Source organism: Neoarius graeffei, chromosome 13 (assembly GCF_027579695.1).
Source record: "Neoarius graeffei isolate fNeoGra1 chromosome 13, fNeoGra1.pri, whole genome shotgun sequence".
Classification (NCBI taxonomy): Eukaryota; Metazoa; Chordata; class Actinopteri; order Siluriformes; family Ariidae; genus Neoarius; species Neoarius graeffei.
This window is the reverse complement of record NC_083581.1, coordinates 10,977,848-11,001,492: the sequence shown is the minus strand read 5'-3', so window position 1 is coordinate 11,001,492 and position 23,645 is coordinate 10,977,848. Positions and strand designations below refer to the sequence as shown.

General features: G+C 39.5%; 1 protein-coding gene across 1 annotated transcript; it reads right to left on the bottom strand.

Moving 5' to 3' along the window:
- Nucleotides 1-15,652: 15,652 nt before the first annotated feature.
- sox21b (SRY-box transcription factor 21b) lies at nt 15,653-19,260 on the bottom strand. The gene is made up of 2 exons (XM_060937243.1): nt 18,722-19,260; nt 15,653-17,698 (listed from the first exon to the last, which is right to left on the bottom strand). Exon 2 carries the CDS (start codon nt 16,881-16,883, stop codon nt 16,158-16,160), a length of 726 nt encoding a protein of 241 aa, XP_060793226.1. The 5' UTR covers nt 16,884-17,698; nt 18,722-19,260; the 3' UTR covers nt 15,653-16,157.
- Nucleotides 19,261-23,645: the final 4,385 nt, after the last annotated feature.

Below are 23,645 nucleotides of genomic sequence, written 5' to 3'. Positions count from 1 at the left end.
ACCTTCACCAGGATCTTTAACCTCTCCCTGGCTCAGGCAGTCATCCCGCCCTGCCTAAAATCTGCAACAATAATCCCAGTGCCGAAGAAGTCTCCCGTCACCAGCCTGAATGATTACCATCCTGTGGCCCTCACCCCGGTAATCATGAAGTGCTTCGAGAGACTAGTTCTTCAGCACATCAAGGACCACCTCCCCCCAGACTTCGACCCCTACCAGTTTGCATATCGCACAAACAGATCCACAGAGGATGCCATTGCCGTAGCTCTCTGCTCTGTGCTAAATCACCTGGAGCAGCAGCAGAGCTACGTCCACATACTCTTTGTGGATTACAGTTCAGCTTTTATTACAATAATCTCGGACATCCTTATTAGAAAACTGGACACTCTCGGCCTCCCCCTTCTCACATGTGCCTGGTTAAAGGGCTTTCTTACTAACCGGCCCCAGACTGTGAGACTTGGCCCCCACTTCTCCTCCACCCGCACGTTGAGCACCGGCTCTCCACAGGGCTGTGTGCTGAGCCCCCTCCTGTACTGCCTCTACACCCACGACTGTAGTCCGACCCACAACAACAACCTTATCGTCAAGTTTGCTGACGACACCACAGTGGTCGGACTCATCTCAAAGGGAGACGAGGCAGCCTACAGAGAGGAGGTCCTGAAGTTGGCAGCCTGGTGTTCAGAAAATAACCTCACTCTGAACACCAAGAAAACCAAAGAACTCATTGTTGACTTCAGGAAGCACAGCACCGACCTAGCCCCCCTCTACATCAACAACATGTATGTGGAGAGGGTCCACACCTTCCGGTTTCTTGGTGTCCTCATCTCCGCCGACATCTCCTGGTCAGCAAATGTTACAGCAGTCATTAAGAAGGCTCAGCAGTGGCTACACTTCCTGAGAGTCCTCAGGAAGTACAACTTAAGCTCCAACCTGCTGCTGACCTTCTACCACTCATCCATCGAGAGCATACTGACATACTGTATTACAGTATGGTATGGCAGCTGCACTGCTGTAGACAGGGAGAGGCTCCAGAGGGTAGTTAAGGCAGCACAGAAGATCATTGGCTGCCCTCTCCCCTCCCTGATGGACATTTACACCTCCCGTTGCCTTAGCAGAGCTAAGAATATTATCAAGGACAGCTCCCACCCTGGCTTTGATCTGTTCGACCTGTTGCCCTCAGGGAGGCGCTACAGGTGCATCAGGACAAAGACAAATAGATTAAAAAACAGCTTCTTTCCAAAAGCCATAACCGCCCTGAACTCGGATATGCTCTGACTTTATAGTCCATTTTATTTTACTATTTTACTAATTTATAAATGTGCAGTACTTTATAAGGTGACTCTCTATGCAATACTTTTATGATGTGCAATACTACACTCCATAATGTGAAATGCAACACATGCACCTCAGGACTGTGCACTTTACACACAACACATATACCTCAAGTCTGTGCACCTTACCTTACCTTGCAATAATTCATAATGTGTAATATTTTATCTTATAATGTGACTCTCTTGTGCAGTAATTTATAATGTGACTGTCTCTGTGCAATACTTTATATGTGCAATACCTCACTCCATAATGTGTAACACAACACATACACCTCAGACGGTGCACCTTACCCCCTTACGCCCCCCTTTCCCCCCCTTCCTCTCTCTCTCCCTCTCTACATGCTGTTTGCACTGTTATTGGAGATGCTTTAATCTCATTGTACATGTGTATAGTGACAATAAAGGCATTCTATTCTATTCTATTCTATTCTATTCTATACAATAATTCACGGTAAAGGAGCCCCAACCAAGTATTGAGTGTATAAGTGAATATACTTTTCAGAAGTTGGACATTTCTGTATTGTAAATCCTTTTTTTGATTGATCTTAGGGAATATTCTAATAATTTGAGATACTGGATTTCTGATTTTCATGAGCTATAAGCCATAATCATCAAAATTAAAACAAAAAAGGCTTTAAATATTTCACTTTACATGTCATGAATATAGAATATATGAAAGTTTACCTTTTTGAATTAAATTATGAAAAAAAGGAACTTTTTCATGGTATTCTAATTTTTTGAGATGCACTAGTATATATATATTGTGTGTGTATGTATATATGTATGATGTATATGTGTGTGTATATATATATATATATATATATATATATATATATATATATATATATATATATATATACACACACACACACACACACAATGGTGTGAAAAAGTGTTTGCCCCCTTCCTGATTTCTTATTTTTTGCATGTTTGGCACACTTAAATGTTTCAGATCATCAAACAAATTTAAATATTAGACAAAGATAACACAAATAAACACAAAATGCAGTTTTTAAATGAAAGTTTTTATTATTAAGGGGAAAAAATCCAAACCTACATGACCCTGTGTGAAAAAGTGATTGCCCCCTCAACCTAATAACTGGTTGGGCTACCCTTAGCAGCAATAACTGCGATCAAGCGTTTACTATAACTGGCAAGGAGTCTTTCACAGCACTGTGGAGGAATTTTGGCCCACTCATCTTTGCAGAATTGTTGTAATTCAGCCACATTGGAGTGTTTTCGAGCAGGAACCACCTTTTTAAGGTCATGCCACAGCATCTCAATTGGATTCAGGTCAGGACTTTGACTAGGCCACTCCAAAGTCTTCATTTTGTTTTTCTTAAGCCATTCAGAGGTGGACTTGCTGGTGTGTTTTGGATCATTGTCCTGCTGCAGAACCCAAGTGTGCTTCAGCTGGAGGTCACGAACAGATGGCCGGACATTCTCCTTCCAGATTTTTTGGTAGATAGCAGAATGGTTCCATTTACCACAGCAAATCTTCCAGGTCCTGAAGCAGCAAAACAGCCCCAGACCATCACACTACCACCACCATATTTTACTGTTTGTATGATGTTCCTTTTCTGAAATGATGTGTTACTTTTATGCCAGATGTAATGGGACATACACCTTCCAAAATGTTCAACTTTTGTCTCATCAGTACACAGCACGGGCGATTGCTCTAAGACAACGAGGGAGGCTCAGCCTCTTCTAAAAATGACGAATATCATGTAGGATGAATTGCGCTAGGCTTATGTTATAGCCGACCTTATAACATTGCTATTTCAGATCCAGAATCATAGAAATATATGTGCTCAACCCACTACAGTGCGAAATCATTCCCTTATAACTTTAATGTGTGTGTGAGTTTTTCCCCCTCGTGACAGCGCGATGCAGCGCAGCCTCAGTGGACTTCAATGGCATTTGGGAGCTATGCGCCTTTCAATCTCAAAATGCAAGACGATTATTGGACAAATACTGTGAAAACGCCCGCCCACCGGACTCCCAGCCTCAGTGGACTTCAATGGCATTTGGGAGCTATGCGCTTTTCAATCTCAAAATGCAAGACGGTTATTGGACAAATACTGCGAAAATGCCCACCTACAGACTCCCAGCCTCACATGGGAGGGACATGGCAGTTTCCGCGAGGAGACTGGTGTTTGGTGAAAGCGGCCGGATATTTTCTTTGATTGACAGCTCGTTTCAACTATAGACAGGCAGCGGTGAATTTCAGTTCAGTCCCATGCGGATTCGCAAGTGCTGTGGTGTATTGTAAGAGATCAGCTTACATTTCGATTTCATTCATTACATATGGTTTCTACCAGCTTTTTTAGTTTGTATATATTTTTATTGTAAATAAAGTGTAAATATAGTGTTGTCAAGTTTGCTATCTTAGTTCCAGAAATTTCGTTTATTTGAGTGACTGAACTTGAACTTGATGGGGCTAGTCAGCTAGCAAGAAAGCTGCGCACGGATGCCAAGCATTGCTGATTTAATTTTGGTGAAGCCATTTGCCAGTCTTCCTTTCGAGGAAAAATTTAAAATTAAAGAGCAGGGTAGACCAACGCCTCAAATTGACTTGGTGAAAAAGGTAGGGAATAATACTCGTTCCTTTCAGCTCTCCTGGTACGAGAAAGTGAATTGGCTAACAGCAAGTGACCCACATCAACAACAGTAAATAGGCTACTTTAGTAATATGTCATGGATGGACCAAAAATATAGAATCTACTTAAAATGTTTATGCTGAGTATATTATATTGGAATATATATTTTTCTGGATATGAATTAAACACAGCTACAATTTGGAAAACATTTTTAAACAAAAACACAGCCGAGAACATTTCACACTACAGACCTGGATTAAAAGTGAAGGGTTATCAAAATTGTCAATTAAACATTTCTCAGTCAAAATAAGTAAAATATAGGGGAAGTGTCATTGAATGAAATGTGTGGCACCCAGCTCTACTGCTGAGGTTCCTGTCAAAGAGCTGCTTTCAATAATGATCAATTTTTAAACAACATGCCACAATTTTAAAATATAAAATGTCAAAATATACCCCTCCCCCCCAACACCACCATCATGTATATTGGACAGTAGGCTAATGGGCCAAAAGAACCTGTTATTTCACAGTTTGTGATGCTGCCAACAATCATCCAGATCAGAGGCAAGAGTATGGGCAAAATTGATGTTTTTTCTTTTAAAATCTGGAAATATTGTAACCGACCAGCCTCCCCTGTTTGAAAGACTACCAGCCGCCACTGGTACACAGAGTATTTTCCCAAAAGTCTTGGGGATGATCAAGATGTTTTCTGGAAAAACTGAGATGAGCCTTTATGTTCTTTTTGCTCAGCAGTGGTTTTCGTCTTGGAACTCTGCCATGCAGGCCATTTTTGCCCAGTCTCTTTCTTATGGTGGAGTCATGAACACTGACCTTAACTGAGGCAAGTGAGGCCTGCAATTCTTTTGGATGTTGTTGTGGGGTCTTTTGTGACCTCTTGGATGAGTCATTGCTGCGCTCTTGGGGTAATTTTGGTCGGCCGGCCACTCCTGGGAAGGTTCATCACTGTTCCATGTTGTCACCATTTGTGGATAATGGCTCTCACTGTGGTTTGCTGGAGTCCCAAAGCTTTAGAAATGGCTTTATAACCTTTTCCAGACTGATCGATCTCAATTACTTTGTTTCTTATTTGTTTCTGAATTTCTTTGTATCGCAGCATGATGTCTAGCTTTTGAACATTTTTTGGTCTACTTCACTTTGTCAGGCAGGTCCTATTTAAGTGATTTCTTGATTGAGAACAGGTGTGTCAGTAATCAGGCCTGGGTGTGGCTAGAGAAATTGAACTCAGCTTTCTAAAGATGTGATAAACCACAGTTAATTTATGTTTTAACGGGGGGATCACTTTTTCACACAGGGTCATGTAGGTTTGGATTTTTTTCCCCTTAATAATAAAAACCTTCATTTAAAAACTGCATTTTGTGTTTACTTGTGTTATCTTTGCCTAATATTTAAATTTGTTTGATGATCTGAAACATTTAAGTATGACAAACATGCAAAAAAATAAGAAATCAGGAAGGGGGCAAACACTTTTTCACACAACTGTGTGTGTGTGTGTGTGTGTGTGTGTGTGTGTGTGTGTGTAATTCTTAATTTAAATATCATATCATTGTTAATACACAAAAGATATAATGATACATCCTAATTTTCCCTGCATTATTTTAATGTGGGGTATTCTGTGTGTGTGTGTGAGAGAGAGAGAGAGAGAGAGAGAGAGACTCCTGTGAAGCTCAGATTCGACACGTCCAGGTGTCAAGGTACAGCTTTAGATAATTTTTTTTCCTCCTGCGAGCAAATCGAGCTGAGAGATACATACACACCACACAGTATGTAAGCACCACTTCAAATGGGTGCTGCAGGTCACACCAAACACACACTCTCTCTCTCTCTCTCCACACTGAACTGCAGACGTTCAGCGGTGATGATGAGAGCGTAATGATGGTGATGATGTTGATGTAAAACCCTTCCAACCATCCATTATCTGTAACCGTTTATCCTTTGCAGGGTCACAGGCAAGCTGGAGCCTATCCCAGCTGACTATGGGCAAGAGGCAGGGTACACCCTGGACAAGTCGCCAGGGCTGACACATAGAAACAAACAACAATCCACACTCACATTCACACCTATGGTTAATTTAGAGCCACCAATTAACCTAACTTGCATGTCTTTGGACTGTGGGGGAAACTGGAGCACCCAGAGGAAACCCACACAGACATGGGAAGAACATGCAAACTCCACACAGAAAGGCTCCCGTCAGCCACTGAGCTAAAACCCAGAACCTTCTTACTGTGAGGCGACAGTGCTAACCACTATACCACCATGCCACCTGTGATGTAAAACCATTTATCGTAATTTTTACTTATTTTTATAATTTAATATCTTCACCTTTGAATACTAATTTGTCATAAATTTATTGTTTGCCCGTTGGTATCAATGATGATCATGACTTTGTTTCACTGGTTGTTGGCTGAATGTGTTCATAGGTGGCTGGTAAGTCCGTTCTATGTGCAGAAATGTTTGCTGCAGGTTGTACACTTTGGGCTGGAGAGTGGCTGGGCAGAGGAGCTAGTTGCTCTCGTTTTCTGCACTGCCTGTTTCCTTTAATCCTAGACTCTGCGACTGTTGAGCTGACCTGGTGCCTATGCTGATCTGGCTGTGCCGTGATGGTCAATCTCGGGCAGGGTCTTCCCAGATGTCGACAGGCATTTCAAAGCTTTTAAGGGTGGCCTTGATGTTGTCTATAAAGCAGAGCTTGGGATGCCTAACTTGATGTTTGCCATTTGCTAGCTCACCATATAGAAGCACCTTGGGGATGCATTGATTGTTCATGTATAGGTCATGTTCTGCCCATCTTCTCTGTGCCTTCTCAAGGAGGGTGTGTATACTGGGCATGTTGGCATGGGTGAGGATCTGTGTGTTGGGGATGTGATTGTTCCATCTGATTTTCATCAGCCTGTGGAGACAGGTTATATGAAATGGTTCATCTGTTGGGTGTGTCTGCTGTATACAGTCCATGTTTTGTAGTTGTGAAGGAGCGTAGTGATGACTGTGGCCTGGTAGACCTTGAGCTTGATGCTGAGGCTGATACCCCTTTGTGCCCAAACATTTGGTCAGAGCCTCCTGAAGGCATGGCTGGCCTTGGCAATTCCACACTTGACTTCCTCATCAATGTTGACCTGATGTGACGGTGCTACCCACGTATGTGAATTTGTCCACATCATTGGCATAGTACTCATTTACTGCAATGCTGGGTTTTTGGTGGGGCTTGCCAGGGTTGGGTTGGTACATGATGTCAGTTTTCTTAATACTTATGCTGAAGCTAAAGTTGTTGCATGCCACAGATAACCTATCAGTAGATGTTTGCATTGCCTGTTCACTGGTGGCATTGAGAGCACAGTCATCAACAAAAAGGAAGTCGTGGATGAGTGTCTCTTTCACCTTTGTTACTGCTTGCAGTTGGCAGTGATTGAAGTGCTTACTGCTTGTCCTGTACCCGATACCGTAACTATCCCTTCCTCACTGTCACAGAAGGCGTCAATAAGCATGACAGAGAATATGATGCTAAAGAGTGTTGGTGCTAGAATGCAGCCTGCTTCATACCATGTTTCACTGGGAAGGCTTCTGATGTTTTTCCATCATCCTGTATGTGGGCCATCATGCCATCATGGAGCTATGGGTGGTAAAAGAGAGCAACTGGACTTGCTTGAAGATTCTTGAAGACGTTTCACCTCTCATCTGAAAGGCTTCTTCAGTTCTGTCTGACTAATAGGGAGTATCATGTATTTATCCTCTCATGGATGAAAAGCAATCCTAAGGTGTCGTTGAGTCATCCTGTTGGTGTGGGTCACTGGGGGCTGGTTGCGAACGGCCTCGAGAGTCGTTGGGATGATCAATGGATAGTTAGTTCTCTCTGTCCTCTTGTGAGTCACTGACAACAGCTGGGTTTTGGTGTGCATTCAGGCTACATCCACACGACAACGGCAACGAGATGTTATTTAAAAATATATTGCGTCCAAATGGGCAACGATCAGTAAAATATCAGGTCCATATGGCAACGCAACGCTTGCTGAAAACGATGCAATACACATGCCACACCTCTAGGGGCGCTGTAAGACAGTCCCTTCAGAGACACCAGAACAATAGAAGAAGTAAGGACGCATGCACATAAACTATTATGCACGAGACTTCATATTAGCCACAAAGCACGGAAAATCTTTTTGTAAAATTACATTATAATGACCAAATACAATGAAAAGTATTTTTCCAGTCTCACCTGTGAAAGGTAATCCCATGTGATCTCGTTTGGACGGCAAACCTGTTGGTACAGTTAAACACAGCTAATCTTTATTCTCCGCTTTGACCTATCCAATACGGCGGCGAGGATGACGTATGATTCTACGCGGAAGGCGGCGTCTTTAATGGTCCGGAATAAATTGAATTCTACACGTTGATGGATTAATTTGTTGTTTCTCACCTGTGAAAGGTAATCCCATGTGATCTCGTTTGGATGGTAAACCTGTTGGTACAGTTAAACGCAGCACATGAATCTTTATTCTCCGCTTTGACCTATCCAATATGGCGGCGAGGATGACGTATGATTCTACGCGGAAGGCGGCGTCTTTAATGGTCCAGAATAAATTGAATGCTACACGTTGATGGATTAATTTGCTCTTCTACGCCCTTTTTGAGGAATGTATTGTAGGACTTAAACCAACATCTGAAGAGGTGAGATCACTCCTTTTTTTCCCTATTTTTGCTGGCGGGATTGACTCTGCCCTAAGGGGAGAGTCTCTCTCTCTCTCTCTCTCTCTCACTTTGCACCATTACACAATAAATATTCACAGTGAAAATATTTTGTAAGCGCGTTTCATGAACCAAGTTATAGGATTTGTTGACAACTCGCATCGAGTTCGTTACACTTCTACCCGGCGTGAAGCACTCACAGTCATGTGGTTGTGACGTCATCGTAAACAAATCCGTTCTACTCATACAGACGACTTCACAACGGCAACGTTGCCAGATCTTTCCACTCTGGAACCCGTTCTCAAAAAGATTGCGTTTTGGGCACCCAAAATGCTGGTGCCGTGTGGACGCCAGGCCTAAACGATAAGCAATTGTATCAGAGTCACCCGAATCCGTTGCCGTGTGGACAGGGCCTCAGTTGTCTGGGAAGTGTGCTAAGGACTGCATTGTAGGTGGCTGATAAATGATGTCTTAGACCACCACCTCTGTTCAGTGATGGCTGTTCCAGGTTGACAAAAATGGCTTCTTTAACTCCTCGCTCATACCAACTATCCTCTCTGGCTAAAATGCGTACGTTGCAATCCTGAAATGAGTGTCCTTTGTTGTTAAGATGAAGATAGACAGCAGAGTCCTGGCCTGAGGAACTGGCTCTCCTGTGTTGAGCCATGCGCCTGTGAAGCAGTTATTTTGTTTCCCCAATATACGAGGCCATGCAATCCTCACTGCACTGAATTGCATACACTATGTTGTCCTGTTTGTGTCTGGCTATTCTGTCCTTAGGGTGGACCAGTTTCTGCTTCAGGGTGTTACTGGGTCTGAAATGTACCGGAATGTTGTGTTTGTAGAAGGTTCTCCTGAGTTTCTCAGATAGACCAGAAATGTAGGGAATGACAATGTTCTTGCATTTGTTCCTGTTATCCTCCTTGTCCATTATGTTCCTATTTCTGCTCTTGAAAAAAGCCCAGTTGGGATACCCGCAGTTCTAAAGTGCTTTCTTGATGTGATTCTGCTCCTTCTCTTTTCCCTCTACCATTGTAGGAATGTTCTGAGCCCTGTGTTGCAAGGTCCTAATGACCCCCAATTTGTGTTCCAGTGGGTGGTGTCTTCAAGAATCTTCAAGCAAGTCTAGTTGATCTCTTTTACCACCACAGTTTACTATGACCTGGATGACTGAGAATCTTCACAGACATCATGGAGCTGGTGTATCATAGTGATGAAGCATTCTGGACATCCAAACTTGGCCATGATCTTCCACAGACCCTCTCTACTGACTGAATCAAAAGGGCTTTGTGAGATTAACAAAGGTGTTGTCAAGGTCGCTGTTCTGTTCTCAGCACTTCTCTTGAAGCTGTCTTGCCACAAAGATCATGTCCACTGTGCCTTAACCAGTGTGGAAACCACACTAAATTTCAAAGAGGTGCCCCTCTTCAAGGTGCTGGGTGAGACTGATGATGTGCAAGTCTTCCTCAGCTTAATCAACTTCAGTCATGCAAGTCAAGTTATGGTATACATTTAGCCTGAATGTTATTCTTCATCCACACAAACAAACATTCACATTCTTACTGCTTAAATAAACCAAGGCATTATAACTCTAAACTCCACCCAGTGTGAGGTTTTGGTGTGGAAACTGTCGGTTTATTATTGCACCTAGTGGTCAAAAATGGGAACTGCACCAAGCGCTATAAGCTGCTTTCAGCCCAAACAGTTCTTGGGACTCATTGAGAGGAACTACCCCCTGGGGATTTCCCATGAGAACAACATACCTTCAAGGGCTTTTTTCTGTTTGTCTTCCCACCACCAGTAGGAATGCTGAAGTGACATACACAGATCGACAGTTGCTATAGTGACATCACTAGTTTGTTGGCTGTTTTCATATGAATGTGAGTCTTGTCCTCCAATATTTTAGGGTTTCTGTGAAAACTGAAAACTATCAACATCAGAATTTAAACTTGTCCACTCTCATCCATCGTGTTTTGGTCACATGTTTCTGTAGAAACAGATCATTCCACTATGCCGTAGAATAGAAGAGACCAGGAAGTGTTACATGCTGGCAGTAAATTATTTATTATACATTAGAGGGAGTGAATTCATGGTGAAAAATAGTTAGTGATTGTTTAAAATATGGTTACTGAACATGTTAATGTGGATTAATATTATATAACAGGTTTTTGTACATGATAGCTAAACAAAACATGGACATGCATGTTTAGTTGAATTAAGATTTGTATATGTCACTGTGGCAGTGGGGGCATGGGCGAGCATTGGCTGTGAACAGCAAGGAGTCAGGTTGAACCAGCAGGTAACGTGATGAGTTACACCTGTGTCTAATTACTAGCTGTCGATTAATGCATGTCTCTGTGTCTTTCAGATGGCCAGTAATGAGAGAGAACTTCATTCCCCAACATGTGTGTGTGTGTGTGTGTTAGAATTCATTGAAAAGTGAAAGTTAAAATAAAGCGCACCCAGAACTGTTGCACCTGTTTCCATTTCCTCACTGCCCAACTTAGAAAGTTGTTACAGCCACTTAAACATGTCAAAATCACACTGTATTTCCTCCATCGCAAATACGTTCAATGAAGCCTGTACTTCACTGGCAGTCAATTTGTAGGTGTTTTTTTCTTTTCATTTTTTAACACTAACGCTATGTGTTGTTTACACGGCTAATGTTTTAGACATATTTTTAAAAATGGTGGCTGTCAGTGCTGCATTGGCTCATGTGTTTGACCAATCACTGTATGCTTATGTCACTCATGGTTCCCCTTGTGCTAGGAGAGTACCTACCCTGACGTAGGAGCTAAAGATTCCCTCAAAATGGTGTTTTAAGTTCTACAATCATTCTTAGTTCCTGCAGTTCAACACACAAAAAAAGTGGAACTTCCTCCAACAGTTCTAAGAACAGTGAAAAAGTTCCTCCAGTCCGAAAGCCCCTGTGGAGGCCCATTGGGACAGGAATCACACTGCCCCATGCTCAGGGGCAGACCAGTGGACAGGACTGTTACTAACAGGGTTACCAGATTGGTATAGCTTAAAAACACTCCATTGCCTATTTTTATAGCAAATAATCTTAATTAAAGTTAATACGTTTCTGCAAACAAAGGCAAAATCTACATGCAGACAGTGTGAGTATGATGAACAGAACCTATTGTAAGATACATTGTTAAAAAAAAACTAACGTGTGTATTAAATGTATTTTACTCAATACATATTGTTTAAAGTGATTTAAAGTGTAAAAGCATTTTTTTAGAGTGATAATTGATTTTCTGGGATTTATTACACAACATTGATTTCAGTGTATAAGAAGTTCAATGGGTAGCTACAATTTATTTTAAAAAAGGAGCTTAAAACATTTTAAATGCATAAAAGTAATTTATTATATTAAAATGCTGAAACACTTTTTATTGAATTAGAACCAGTGTGTGAGTTATTAACATGATTAAAAGACCATCTTACACATTTTTTCCCCCAGACATGTTAGACACATACTGTATTTGTAAGTATTTTGGGGAAAATGTGAATTTTTGATCTTTGATAATAATGTATTAATTCACTTCAATTAAGAGAAGACACTCGAGATTATTCTTGTTTTACTTTGCCATATTATCTGTTTTGTTGATTTACACTCATTCACACTCATTTTTGTCGACTTTTGAGGAAACGGGACATCATCAACTCTGTATCATAAACAGATGGATGAAGGTTAGTGAGTGATAAAATAAACTGAAGTGTGTGAAGGACTCGTGCAGAAGCCGATCCTGTGCTCTTAGATAAGCTCTGGATCTCAGCAGGTCATTTTGCTTAAATTAAGCTTTTTCTAATAAATCAATAAACATAAACATGAGCTTAATAATAATAATAATAATAATAATAATAATAATAATAATAATAATAATAATAATGCAGTTACAAACTTCACACTCTTGAATATTATAAATATATAAAATAAGAAACATTTTCTTTGATAAAAAATAAATATGGAATTATGAAGTATAATGTAATATTAATGTAATTCATGATTTTAAAATAATGCACAGTGTGATTTACTGATAAACATTAAGATATATAATATATTTATACTGTTTATATTGATTGAAATGTGTATGTGTGTGTTTTCTCTCTCCCCATCCTGGCATGTTATTATTGTATGTCATGCACCTTTTCCCCCATCCATCTCTCATTTTCCCTCTTTTCAATGAAGAGGAAACAAACACACACACACACACACACACACACACACACACACATCTATTCAGATGCCGTTTAGTTGGCTCTTTTCACTCATTGTCCTGCTTTTCTGATGCTAATGTCGTGTTAAATATCTTTTTGTCCTCCTTCTTTCACTCCTTCTCTTTTCCTCACTGTTCGCTTGTCCACCTTTTTAAAGTTTCTTTTTTTATTTACGCTCTTTTTTTACTCATGTATTTTTTATTACGTTGTGTTTTTCCCTGTCTTTAGGAGGCCTTTCAGGCACATCCAGCTGGACCTGACTAAAGAAAAACTGGAGAAAAGAAAAGAGTGAAAAGAGACACAGCCCAAGTGCACAATGAGAACAGTTTCCCAAAGAGGAGGCTTTCAGTGAGAGCACTTCAACACAGAGAGCGAGCGAGCGAGCGAGAGAGAGAGAGAGAGAGAGAGAGAGAGAGAGAGAGAGAGAAAGTTTGTCAGGTTTGAATTTCTCTCTCTCTCTCTCTCTGGTAGAAGAAAACAGGATTGAAAGAAGAGAAAGTGAAAAATAGAGTTAAAAAGTGTGTAAAACAACAAAATTAGATAGATAGATAGATAGATAGATAGATAGATAGATAGATAGATAGATAGATAGATAGATAGATAGATAGATTATCTAGCTTCTGTAGTTTGTAGAAAAAAATGGAGGTAGAGGAGAAAAAAGAGAAGATAAAATTAAAAACATTAAGCTGTTGTTCCTCAAGTGTATATAATTTCACACAACAAACAAACCAACGAACACATTTTGAGATTTGAATTCCCTTGCTTGTTGAGGAAAAGACACAAAATACAAAATCATTGAAAAAACCTGAAACTGTTTGTGGTTGAATAAAATATAATAACCAAAACAAGTAAATAAACAAATAAATAAACAGCTGTTGTTTCATTTGATATTAAGTAAATAAATGGATCCTAACTAATTGATCACTGACTCCAGAGTGATAAAGTGCACACCAATGAGAAATGAAAGGGTTCATATCTCTCTCTCTCTCTCTCTCTCACACACACACACACACACACACACACACACACACACACACACACACACACACACACGTCTGATTAAACAGCATGATTTTTTTCTTTTTTTTTTCCCCAGTTCCAAATCAAAGCCTGTCCCTGTTCAGGCATAAGAAAGGTTTCACTTTCCTGCAGCTCCTTAAAAAAATCTCGATCTGAATCACGATAAACTTTTTTTTAGTGAAAGGGAAAAAACAAAACAAAAGAGTCCTTTCTTTCTTTTATTCCAGATCCCTTACACACTCCACCTGGAGCGGGAGAAGAAAAAAGAGGACTTGGGAGGAGTGTGTAGTGTTCACTACAGAACAAGAAGTGTGCTTTTTACCCCCCCCCACACACACAGAGTAATGTTCTTATAGTGTGTGTGTGTGTGTGTGTGTGTGTGTGTGTGTGTGTGTGTGTTCACAATGTTCTTTCAAATTAAAGTATTTTTCCAATACGATAAATATTAATGACAGCATTGAAAAATAATCTCTCTCTCTCTCTCTCTCTCTCTCTCTCTCTCACACACACACACACACACACACACACATACACACACGAACAAAATAATGGCCAAACTTCAGATTATATAGAAATTAAAATTATCTTCATTTATCCATTTTTTAACTTTTTGTCTGTTAAATTGTTAATTTTTTTAAATACAAAAGAACATGTTTAAAAGTCTGATTGTTTTTAGCGACAGCAATATTTACACATTTCAGCTGTACACAATGTAACACACACACACACACACACACACACACACACACACACACACACAGAGTTATATACATGTTTTAGTGATGAGTGGCCTAAATGTAATTTCCTTTTTTTTGTCCAGTTCAGACACTCTTTTAGCTTTTTTTTTTTTTGCACAATCCAGGGAAATATTCCTCAATACACATTTACAAAAGAGGAAAAATCCATCATTACGACTCCGTTCAACATCCCATGTTGGAATAAATCATATGAAATGTTAGGTTTTGTTTTGTCTGAGAGGAGCAGGCCCTTATAGAATGGCAGGACATCTTTCCTGCAAACACTGACACACTTTCAAAGCGGATTTTTAAATGTACCTTCATCAGACGTTCTAAATAATCAAGAAATATTCATGCAGACTTTTGAATTACAGAACAGAGCAAATAAACACACACACACACACACACACACACACACACACACACACACACACACACACACACACACACACACACAGAGGTTTACAGGTCCATTTCCTTCACAGTGATGCAGAACCACATTATAGCATCATCACACACCTAAATGTGTTATAGTGCTGACTCAGAGAGTTAAATAGTTTTACAAATTTCACACACACACACACACACACACACACACACACACACACACACAATATATATATATATATATATATATATATATATATATATATATATATCCATATTATATGCTCCATTGTAACCCTGTTACACCACAGCACTGCTGAGTTCTAGACTCTAATTGATCAGAAGGTGTTGGTTAATTTCCTATAACAGCAGCTCTGACAGTATTGCAGGTTTATGTTAATGCTCTCATCCTAAAGAGAAATGTGTTTGTGTAATATTTCTGGAAGGAGTCTCCAGTGTCAGCACTCTGCAACAGTCAGAGGTGAAGCTGTAACTTTAATTTTCTGACATCTTCAGGACAGAGGAGTTTACGGAGGTTTTTTTTTTTTTGCCTTGTTAACTTAAAGAGAGCAATTGTAAAACAATTTTGCTGGTGATGGGATGACTTTTATGAAATATGCAAGGCTCACTATTTTCAATATTAAACATAATAATACATGGATAAAAAAGCATGACATCATTTATTAATAAATGAGAAATTGTAATCATTGGGAAACTGCGGTGGTGTAAGAGGAAAAAACACTTGGGTTTATGCTGTTATTGGAAATGTCAAGATGCTACCAGTCACTGTGTTTCATCAAACCATCCTGTTGTTCATTATTTTCCTATCACAGCATGACACACAGTGGTTTATTAGTTTCTACATTGTGTTACGTTAAAAATACTTCATGCTCACACTTAAACACTTTAAACAGTTCTACATTTTTTTGCCTCATAGGTTAAAAAAATTACACACACACACACACACACACACACACACACACACACACACACACACAATTGAGTGTGTGCATCGTTAAAAGTAAATGTCCTATCTTTTTTCTTGTGTTTTATAGTGCTCTATACACTGTTCTCTCTTGACACACACATGTCACACACATTTAGGGTTTTTATGGAGCACATTCTCCATCATAACCTCATGAGTCGTTACATGCTGGCTGTTCGTCTCATAATGCAGTGGCATAAGTGTGGTACGGCTCAATCGGTGCTTTTCCGACGCCAGGCAGTAGGATATATGCCAATGGTGTTGAAAACGATGATGAAGATGACGAAGATGATGATGGCGATGATGACGATGAAGGCCATGCACTACAGTTGCAAGGCATCAAAAAGGCCGGATTGTGAGCGCTCGTGTGCGCGTGAACACCAGAAAAAGGTGGGAAACTCAGCGATGATGGGTACGGAAATGACGGCATTGCTGGGGGAAGAGGAGGTGGAGGAGGCGGAGGTGGAGAGAAGTCAGCCATCTTAGATCCAAAATCCAAAAAGGAGTATGGGTTGGCACAGATGGATGGTGCGAACAGGATCCTTGCTCTGTCCGAAGTGCGCACCAGGGAGTCGGCTGTGGGCTTTAATGTTTCTGTTTCTGCGTGCATGCCATATGGCAGGGCCAAGGCAAACTTCTCCTTCTTGGCGAGTGTCTTTGGTTTCCGTCTTGGCCGGTATTTGTAATCAGGGTGCTCCTTCATGTGCAGCGCACGGAGTCGCTTCGCCTCATCGATGAAGGGGCGCTTCTCGGAGTCAGTTAGCAGCTTCCACTCAGCACCAAGACGCTTACTGATCTCAGAGTTGTGCATCTTTGGGTTCTCTTGTGCCATCTGCCGGCGCTGGGCTCGAGACCAGACCATGAAGGCATTCATTGGGCGTTTCACGTGGTCTGAAGACTTTGACATAATGACAGTGATGATGGAGAAAAAATTCTGTATAAGTTTGCCAATGTTAGAATTTTTTTTTCTTTCAGAAAGTGTTTCAAAGCAAGTTTGCTTAAAATTGTATTGGACACTTTTCCTGATCAGATGACCAAAAAAAATGTAAACTGTGGCTAGACAAAATTAAAATGGCCCACAGTCATGAAGCATGACAATGAAAAACAGTAAATCTGAGAATCTGAGTCACCTTTTTTTTTGTTAAACTGGAGCCATTTATAGATAAATGAGTCCTCACTGACTGACTTCAGGAAAATGATGAATGTAACATGTTCATCAGAGGCGTGACATGATCCAACATGATGATGATAAGGAAAAAGACCTTACTGTCCTTTTTTGCTCAAACTGGCAAGCATTAGAGTGAAAGTCAAACAGTTACAGAATCCTTTCCACCAGATAAATATTCTCATGTGATGGAATTTGTTTACAAAATGTCAGCTTAAGATGCTTTCAAAAATGAGCAGGGTTTCAGTTTTCACTTAAAGTTGGAGCTAATGAAGACCTCGAATCACCTCCGGAAAAAAAAAATCCAAAACGTGAATGTTAGGCGCAGCAGGTGATTCTAAGTTCACTGACAAACCTTAAAGTTGTTCAGTGGATACTTTACATGATCCGCTGTGATGATAACAATGAAAAAAAAAGCCTTCTGTACAAAGTCTCTTATTGTTCATTTTGGTAACACAAAGCGTGAGTCAATCAGAGCTCAAGTCACTGCAGTTCAGTTCCTTCAGTCTGCATCGAGGTCAGTTTCTCAGAGTCTTCACACTCGCGTTCAATTTACACTGGATGGAGAATGAAGAAATAGAGAGAAGAAAAAAGTACAACACAAATGAATGTGAAAGATCATTAAAGTTTATACTGAATTGATAAAGATACAGTTGGTTCATTAAACACTCCACTGATTCATTGCAAAGCACACTGAATCAGTAAAGTCTGTTTGAATCATTTAAGAATTTCATGATCCATTAAAATGTGAAGACTGTAGTGAATAATTAAAAAGTCCTTTAACTCATATATATATATATATATATATATATATATATATATATATATATATATATATATATATAAAACACTAAAGAGTCAATTTTTACTCAGCAGCCATTAAAGACTCTTTTACCTCATTAAAGATTTGAGCAATTCATTAAAGGTTGCATTGACTCATTACAGATTGTACTTTGACATTTGATACTTCATTGACTCATTAAATATTCGCTATTTATTCTGTTGAATAATTTAACACTATATTGACAATACAACATACTGTATTAGAGTCCAAAATAGATCGAGTGTTGGGTCTTTACAGAATGTACTGATTCATTAGAGAACATAGTGACTCATTAATATGAATCAGTAAATATCATATCGTTCTGCATTTGAAAATCATAAACGTTTATTAACTTTTTTAAGCCAAAACCACATGGAACATTAAAAGTTAAAAGTTTTTCATTAAAAACAAAAGTTTTGCTCATTACTGTGGCACTTGTTTAGCAGAAATTCTGCATTCGTCACTTTACAGGCTCTTTAATCTCAAAACATATTCATCAGAGTAAAATCCATCAGTAATTTAATTTTCCCTAAGGTAATATTTCTTTAATAACGACAAAGTATAAATACAAAAACCAGTAAACCTCAAACAACCTGAAGATGACGACAGCAACTTCAAATAAAGTCTTCAATAATAAATGTAGAGGATACATATTTTACATTACTACTACTACTACTAAATAATAATAATAATAATAATAATAATAATAATAATAATAAATGAGTCATAATCAGGCGGTGTTTCTGAGGATACTTACAGAATCATGAATATATTCATCAGAAGTTTTCTGCGTTATGGTGATATAAAGTCAAAAAATGATTCAAAAATCACTTGCATGAGAATTGGTGACTGTCATTCAGAAAAAAAATGAGATGCTTTCTATGAGATGATGAAAAAATGTTTAACGTCCTTTAAAAAGTTTGAATCTTTGAAACTTGAACCTGATGTCCAACACCGGGAGAAAATGAAAGAACTAAAATAATCCACAACAAAGCCAATTTCAACAAAAAATGAATACTTAAAAAAGTATCTAAATTCTCCATGTAATGAAAAATCCAAAAAGTTTGTTTTTATTTGTTTGCTTGTTTAAAAATTAAAACAGATCCAAGGTTAAATCCATCACGTTGTTTTTTTTTACGTTAAAAGAAAGGAAAGAAGGAAGAAGGATGTCTGTGCTCTGTGTGTACACATGCGTTTGTGTGTGTGTGTGTGTGTGTGTGTGTGTGTCTGTCTCTGGCATAGTGACTTTACAGACACTGAGTGCAGCAATCTGAGAGCTCAGTGTGTGTGTGTGTGTGTGTGTGTGTGTCAGGTAGAGGAAAAAAAGGGGGATGGAGATCATGTGCAAACACCCCCATGCATACACACTGAAAGGGAAAAGGAGGGGCAGAACACACACACACACACACACACACACACACACACACAGTGTCCACTTACATTACCAGTGTGTAAATGATGGCACATGTCAAAATTTTAAAATATTTAAAAATAAACAAAATAATGAGTTCAAACATATCAATAAACACAAAGTGCACAAGTGTTTTTAAGATATTAAATTTGTTTTTAAAAGGTAGATTAATACACTTCAGGATATGCTGTTGTTGTAAAATAATCCACAAAATAATTACTTTCATGTTGCTCCGCATCACACATTTTCACATAAAAATGAAAACGCACACCCTGAAAAGTGCTCTATTCCTCACATAAAATGTGTAACTGAAATGTTTGCATATTTGAATTCCAGCTGCCAAGCTGATTATGTCATCACAAGTTTTACTGCAGCTGACCAATCAGCACTCACAATCAGTGGCTATGCATATAATGGTAGTTGAATTAATTTAATTTAAATTCATACTTTTTTCAGCCTTTTTCTTTCTTTTCTTATTTCAGTGAAGTTAATCCAATATAATGAGACTTTATAGAACCACTGGTTGTAGAAAAGCTTATTATGGCTTTGTAGTGTCTCTTTTATCTTGAGCAGGTGCAACTGTGTGGAGGCGATTTTTCTTCTTGGGACCATAATTTTTAGTCTGTCAAGTTTGGAAGATAATAAAAGAAGGAGAAATGTTGTGCAGTTTGGGTTTATAGTGATGTTTTCACCTCCATTTGGACTGAAAATACATGTGTAAGCACATCTCTCTGTTAAGACGACGTCACTTGATGACCAGGCAAGGTTTGTTTCCTACTTCCTATCTGATAATTCAATATAATTTATGGTAATCCGTGTAAAGCTAATATTTATTTTACCAATGGGCATGAATTCCTTTGCTCTTTGTAACCAAATCACCAGAACATTATTATAATTTGTATCCTACATAACGTCATGTAAAACCTAGGCTGGCTGGAGACCGCTCCCTGGCGGTTATTGGAAATAAATATATTCCACGTTGGAGTTGAATTGTGTGACTGTCAGTTATTCTGATGGACTACAGAAGGTATTTTTCTTACACACACACACACACACTCCTAACATACACTTATTACACCCGTACATATACACCCGCCAACACTCAGGACTCAGTTTCCCAGAATTCACAGTGGCCTGCAAACATGGTCACCATGGATTACAGCACACAACACACACCTCACTGCTGACAGTCACCCGAGTATTGATTTCATGCACCTGTTCCCTATTACACCCCACCTATTTAAGGACTAATTTTCACAGCTCTTTGTGAAGTAAACTTTCACTTACATTTGTTATAATTTTACCAAGCCTTTGAATTCTGCACTGTTTAACTGGTTCTCTGACATTTGATTTTTGGATTTTGCTCTTTGTCTTAGCCTTTGATATCCTGTTTGTCCCTCGCCTGACCCTTGTCTGCCTTTGAGTCTGTCTTAGCCTAACCTTTTGGATTTGTCTCCCCTTTGCTTTCATAAACTCTCTCTACTGCACTTACATCCATCTGTTGCCTGCTAACCTGACAATTACAACCCTAAGAGTACATCCACATTCATATATTTTAGTTTTGAAACTCATCAATTTTGCTATATTCATGCCTGGCATCCACACTACTCCGGAGTTTTCAAGCCACTAAAATGGAGATGTTTGGAAATGCTGCTTATTGTGTTTTAGTTTGAAAACTCCCAGGTAGCATTTCACATTCACTTTCTGATAGGGTCACTTCCTGATTATGTCATGACTTATCCTTCCCTAATTCATCACACTCCTATCACAGGACCTTTTTCCAGAAAAAAACAAACAGTATCGGCTGTTTACTGTATGCTGACTTACACATGCCCAGTGTACGTGAATGGTCATGTGATATGCAATTTCAGGTATGTTAGTATGGACAGAGTTTATTTCTGAGACAGAACTAAAATGCTCATCTGAATGAAGATCATTTTCATTTTAAAACAGTGTTTTAAAATTTATGGAAGGATACATGATAACTCACCCACATCTCTAGTTATGATCAGTTATGAACCGGAGTGATGTTGCTGAGGTTGAGGAACTGTCAGAGTCAAAATTTATACACCATGCCAACACTGCTAACTTTTTTACTCCTGAGATTTTTTCTGTTTTTTTCAGTGTTTCTAAAGTAGGCTTCAAATTTCAGCAGGGGGAAAAAAAAAAAACAGGCCACGCAGAACACTTGGAGCATGAAACAGATACAGATAGAGATACAGAGAGTATCATTGTGTTACATGCCAGTCCCTGTGTTTCCCTAGGTATTCCCAAGTCCAATCAGTCAACAAGGAGGAGTTTCTACTGGACTGTCAGCTACATTACCCATCAATTCTCCTAGCGTTCAAGCACTGGAAACACCCATTAGCCTTCAAGAGGTTCAAATCAGCTTCCTTCAACTGAGTCATTGAGTACACCCTCAACTGTATGTTGATATTGTTTTAATTTTGTGTGAGTTAAAAATAAATAAATAAAAGTCAAATATTTTAAAAGTCAAAGAATCTTCTTTTGCTTTTTTTCTTCCCATCCAGTAATTACGAGGTGTTTGCTTCAGGAAATACACCTCGTTTAAGGTATTTTATTTAAATGAAGGTATCAGTGACCTGTTTAAATAAATTCCCACTCATCCCACTAAGTACATATTAAAAATCAACATGAGGATTATTATAGTCACGCATTACTAAATCCTGTGACTTTAGTTTATTTGCCTAAAGCTCTCCCTGGTTAGCGTAATTATTCTAATTGCATAATCTGCAGGATTCCCAAAGGGCAGCTTTAAGTATTTCTGTTCCTGTTTGAGTTAAACACACACACACACACACACACACACACACACACACACACACATACACACACACACACACACGTCTTACTGTCCTTGTGAGGACATTGGAATACAGCTAATTAATGCTTTCTGACACCTAAATCTAACTCTACATGACTCTTGGCATTATGTATAGAATTATTGGAAAAATTACAAATCTTTTGTTTCTTATATGCTCTGATTTTAATGCATATCCCTTATATATTTATATAAGGAAAGTTTGTTAAAGTAGAAAGTTTGTGGATGGAAACTGACCCAAAATATGTTCAGGTATTTATCTTTATCAAATAAAGAATATTATACTACATATATCATATGGGGGCAGCACGGTGGTGTAGTGGTTAGCGCTGTCGCCTCACAGCAAGAAGGTCCGGGTTCGAGCCCCGTGGCCGGCAAGGGCCTTTCTGTGTGGAGTTTGCATGTTCTCCCCATGTCCGCATGGGTTTCCTCTGGGTGCTCCGGTTTCCCCCACAGTCAAAAGACATGCAGGTTAGGTTAACTGGTGACTCTAAATTGACCGTAGGTGTGAATGTGAGTGTGAATGGTTGTCTGTGTCTATTGCCGCTTTTCCACTACAAACGCGGCTGAGCCGTGCCGTGCTGAGTCGAGCTGAGTCAGGCTGAGCGGGGCTGTTGGAGTTGCATTTCGACTACAACCGCGCTGAACCGTGCTGGCTGGAAGTGGGTGGACACATTGGGTGGAGTTAGCGAAAGTGGGTGGACGTCACGTGATGTCGTTAAGCAGCGCAAACAGTGACATCAGTGACAGTGGCGGAACAAGTCAGAGCCGGGCCGGGGGCGGGGCAAATGACCGGGCCCTTTATTAAAGCTTATCATAACATCATTTTAGGCTACAAAATGTCCGCAACTGCGGTGTTTACCAATTTCAACACTACCGGGTGCAACTATGTTATTTAGTACATCAAGTCCTTCAAACGAACATGTAACTCAGAAACAAAAAACATTAGGATACTGTACATGGCTCATAATAAAACATCAATAGCCTATACTGCGCACATTATTTGAAGGGCATACGAATGAGCGCTCAGAGGTTGCAACGGTGACAGGAAGAGTCAGAAATAAAAGGAGGGCGGTGCAAACCTCACTGAATGCGCTGTGTTTACCAATTTCAACACTACGGGGTGCAACTATGTTATTTTGTACATTAAGTCCTTCAAACGAACATGTAACTCAGAAACAAAAAACATTAGGTGACATACTGTACATGGCTCATAATAAAACATCAATAGCCTACTGCGCGCATTATTTGAAGGGCATACGACGAGCCTTGCGCTCCGCGAACTCGTCCACGATGCTCTGTATGTCACTGATTCAGTGAGCTTTTAAGCGGTAGTCTCACGACCCGAATAGTAAACAATAAACATGGAGGACATGGAGTCATTAGTGTTGCTGGTCTTGGTGCTGTGGCTTGTTGTCACTGACAACG

Excerpts from the sequence above, each read along its gene's own strand:
- sox21b (XM_060937243.1), bottom strand. The coding sequence starts at position 16,883 with ATGTCAAAGTCTTCAGACCACGTGAAACGCCCAATGAATGCCTTCATG.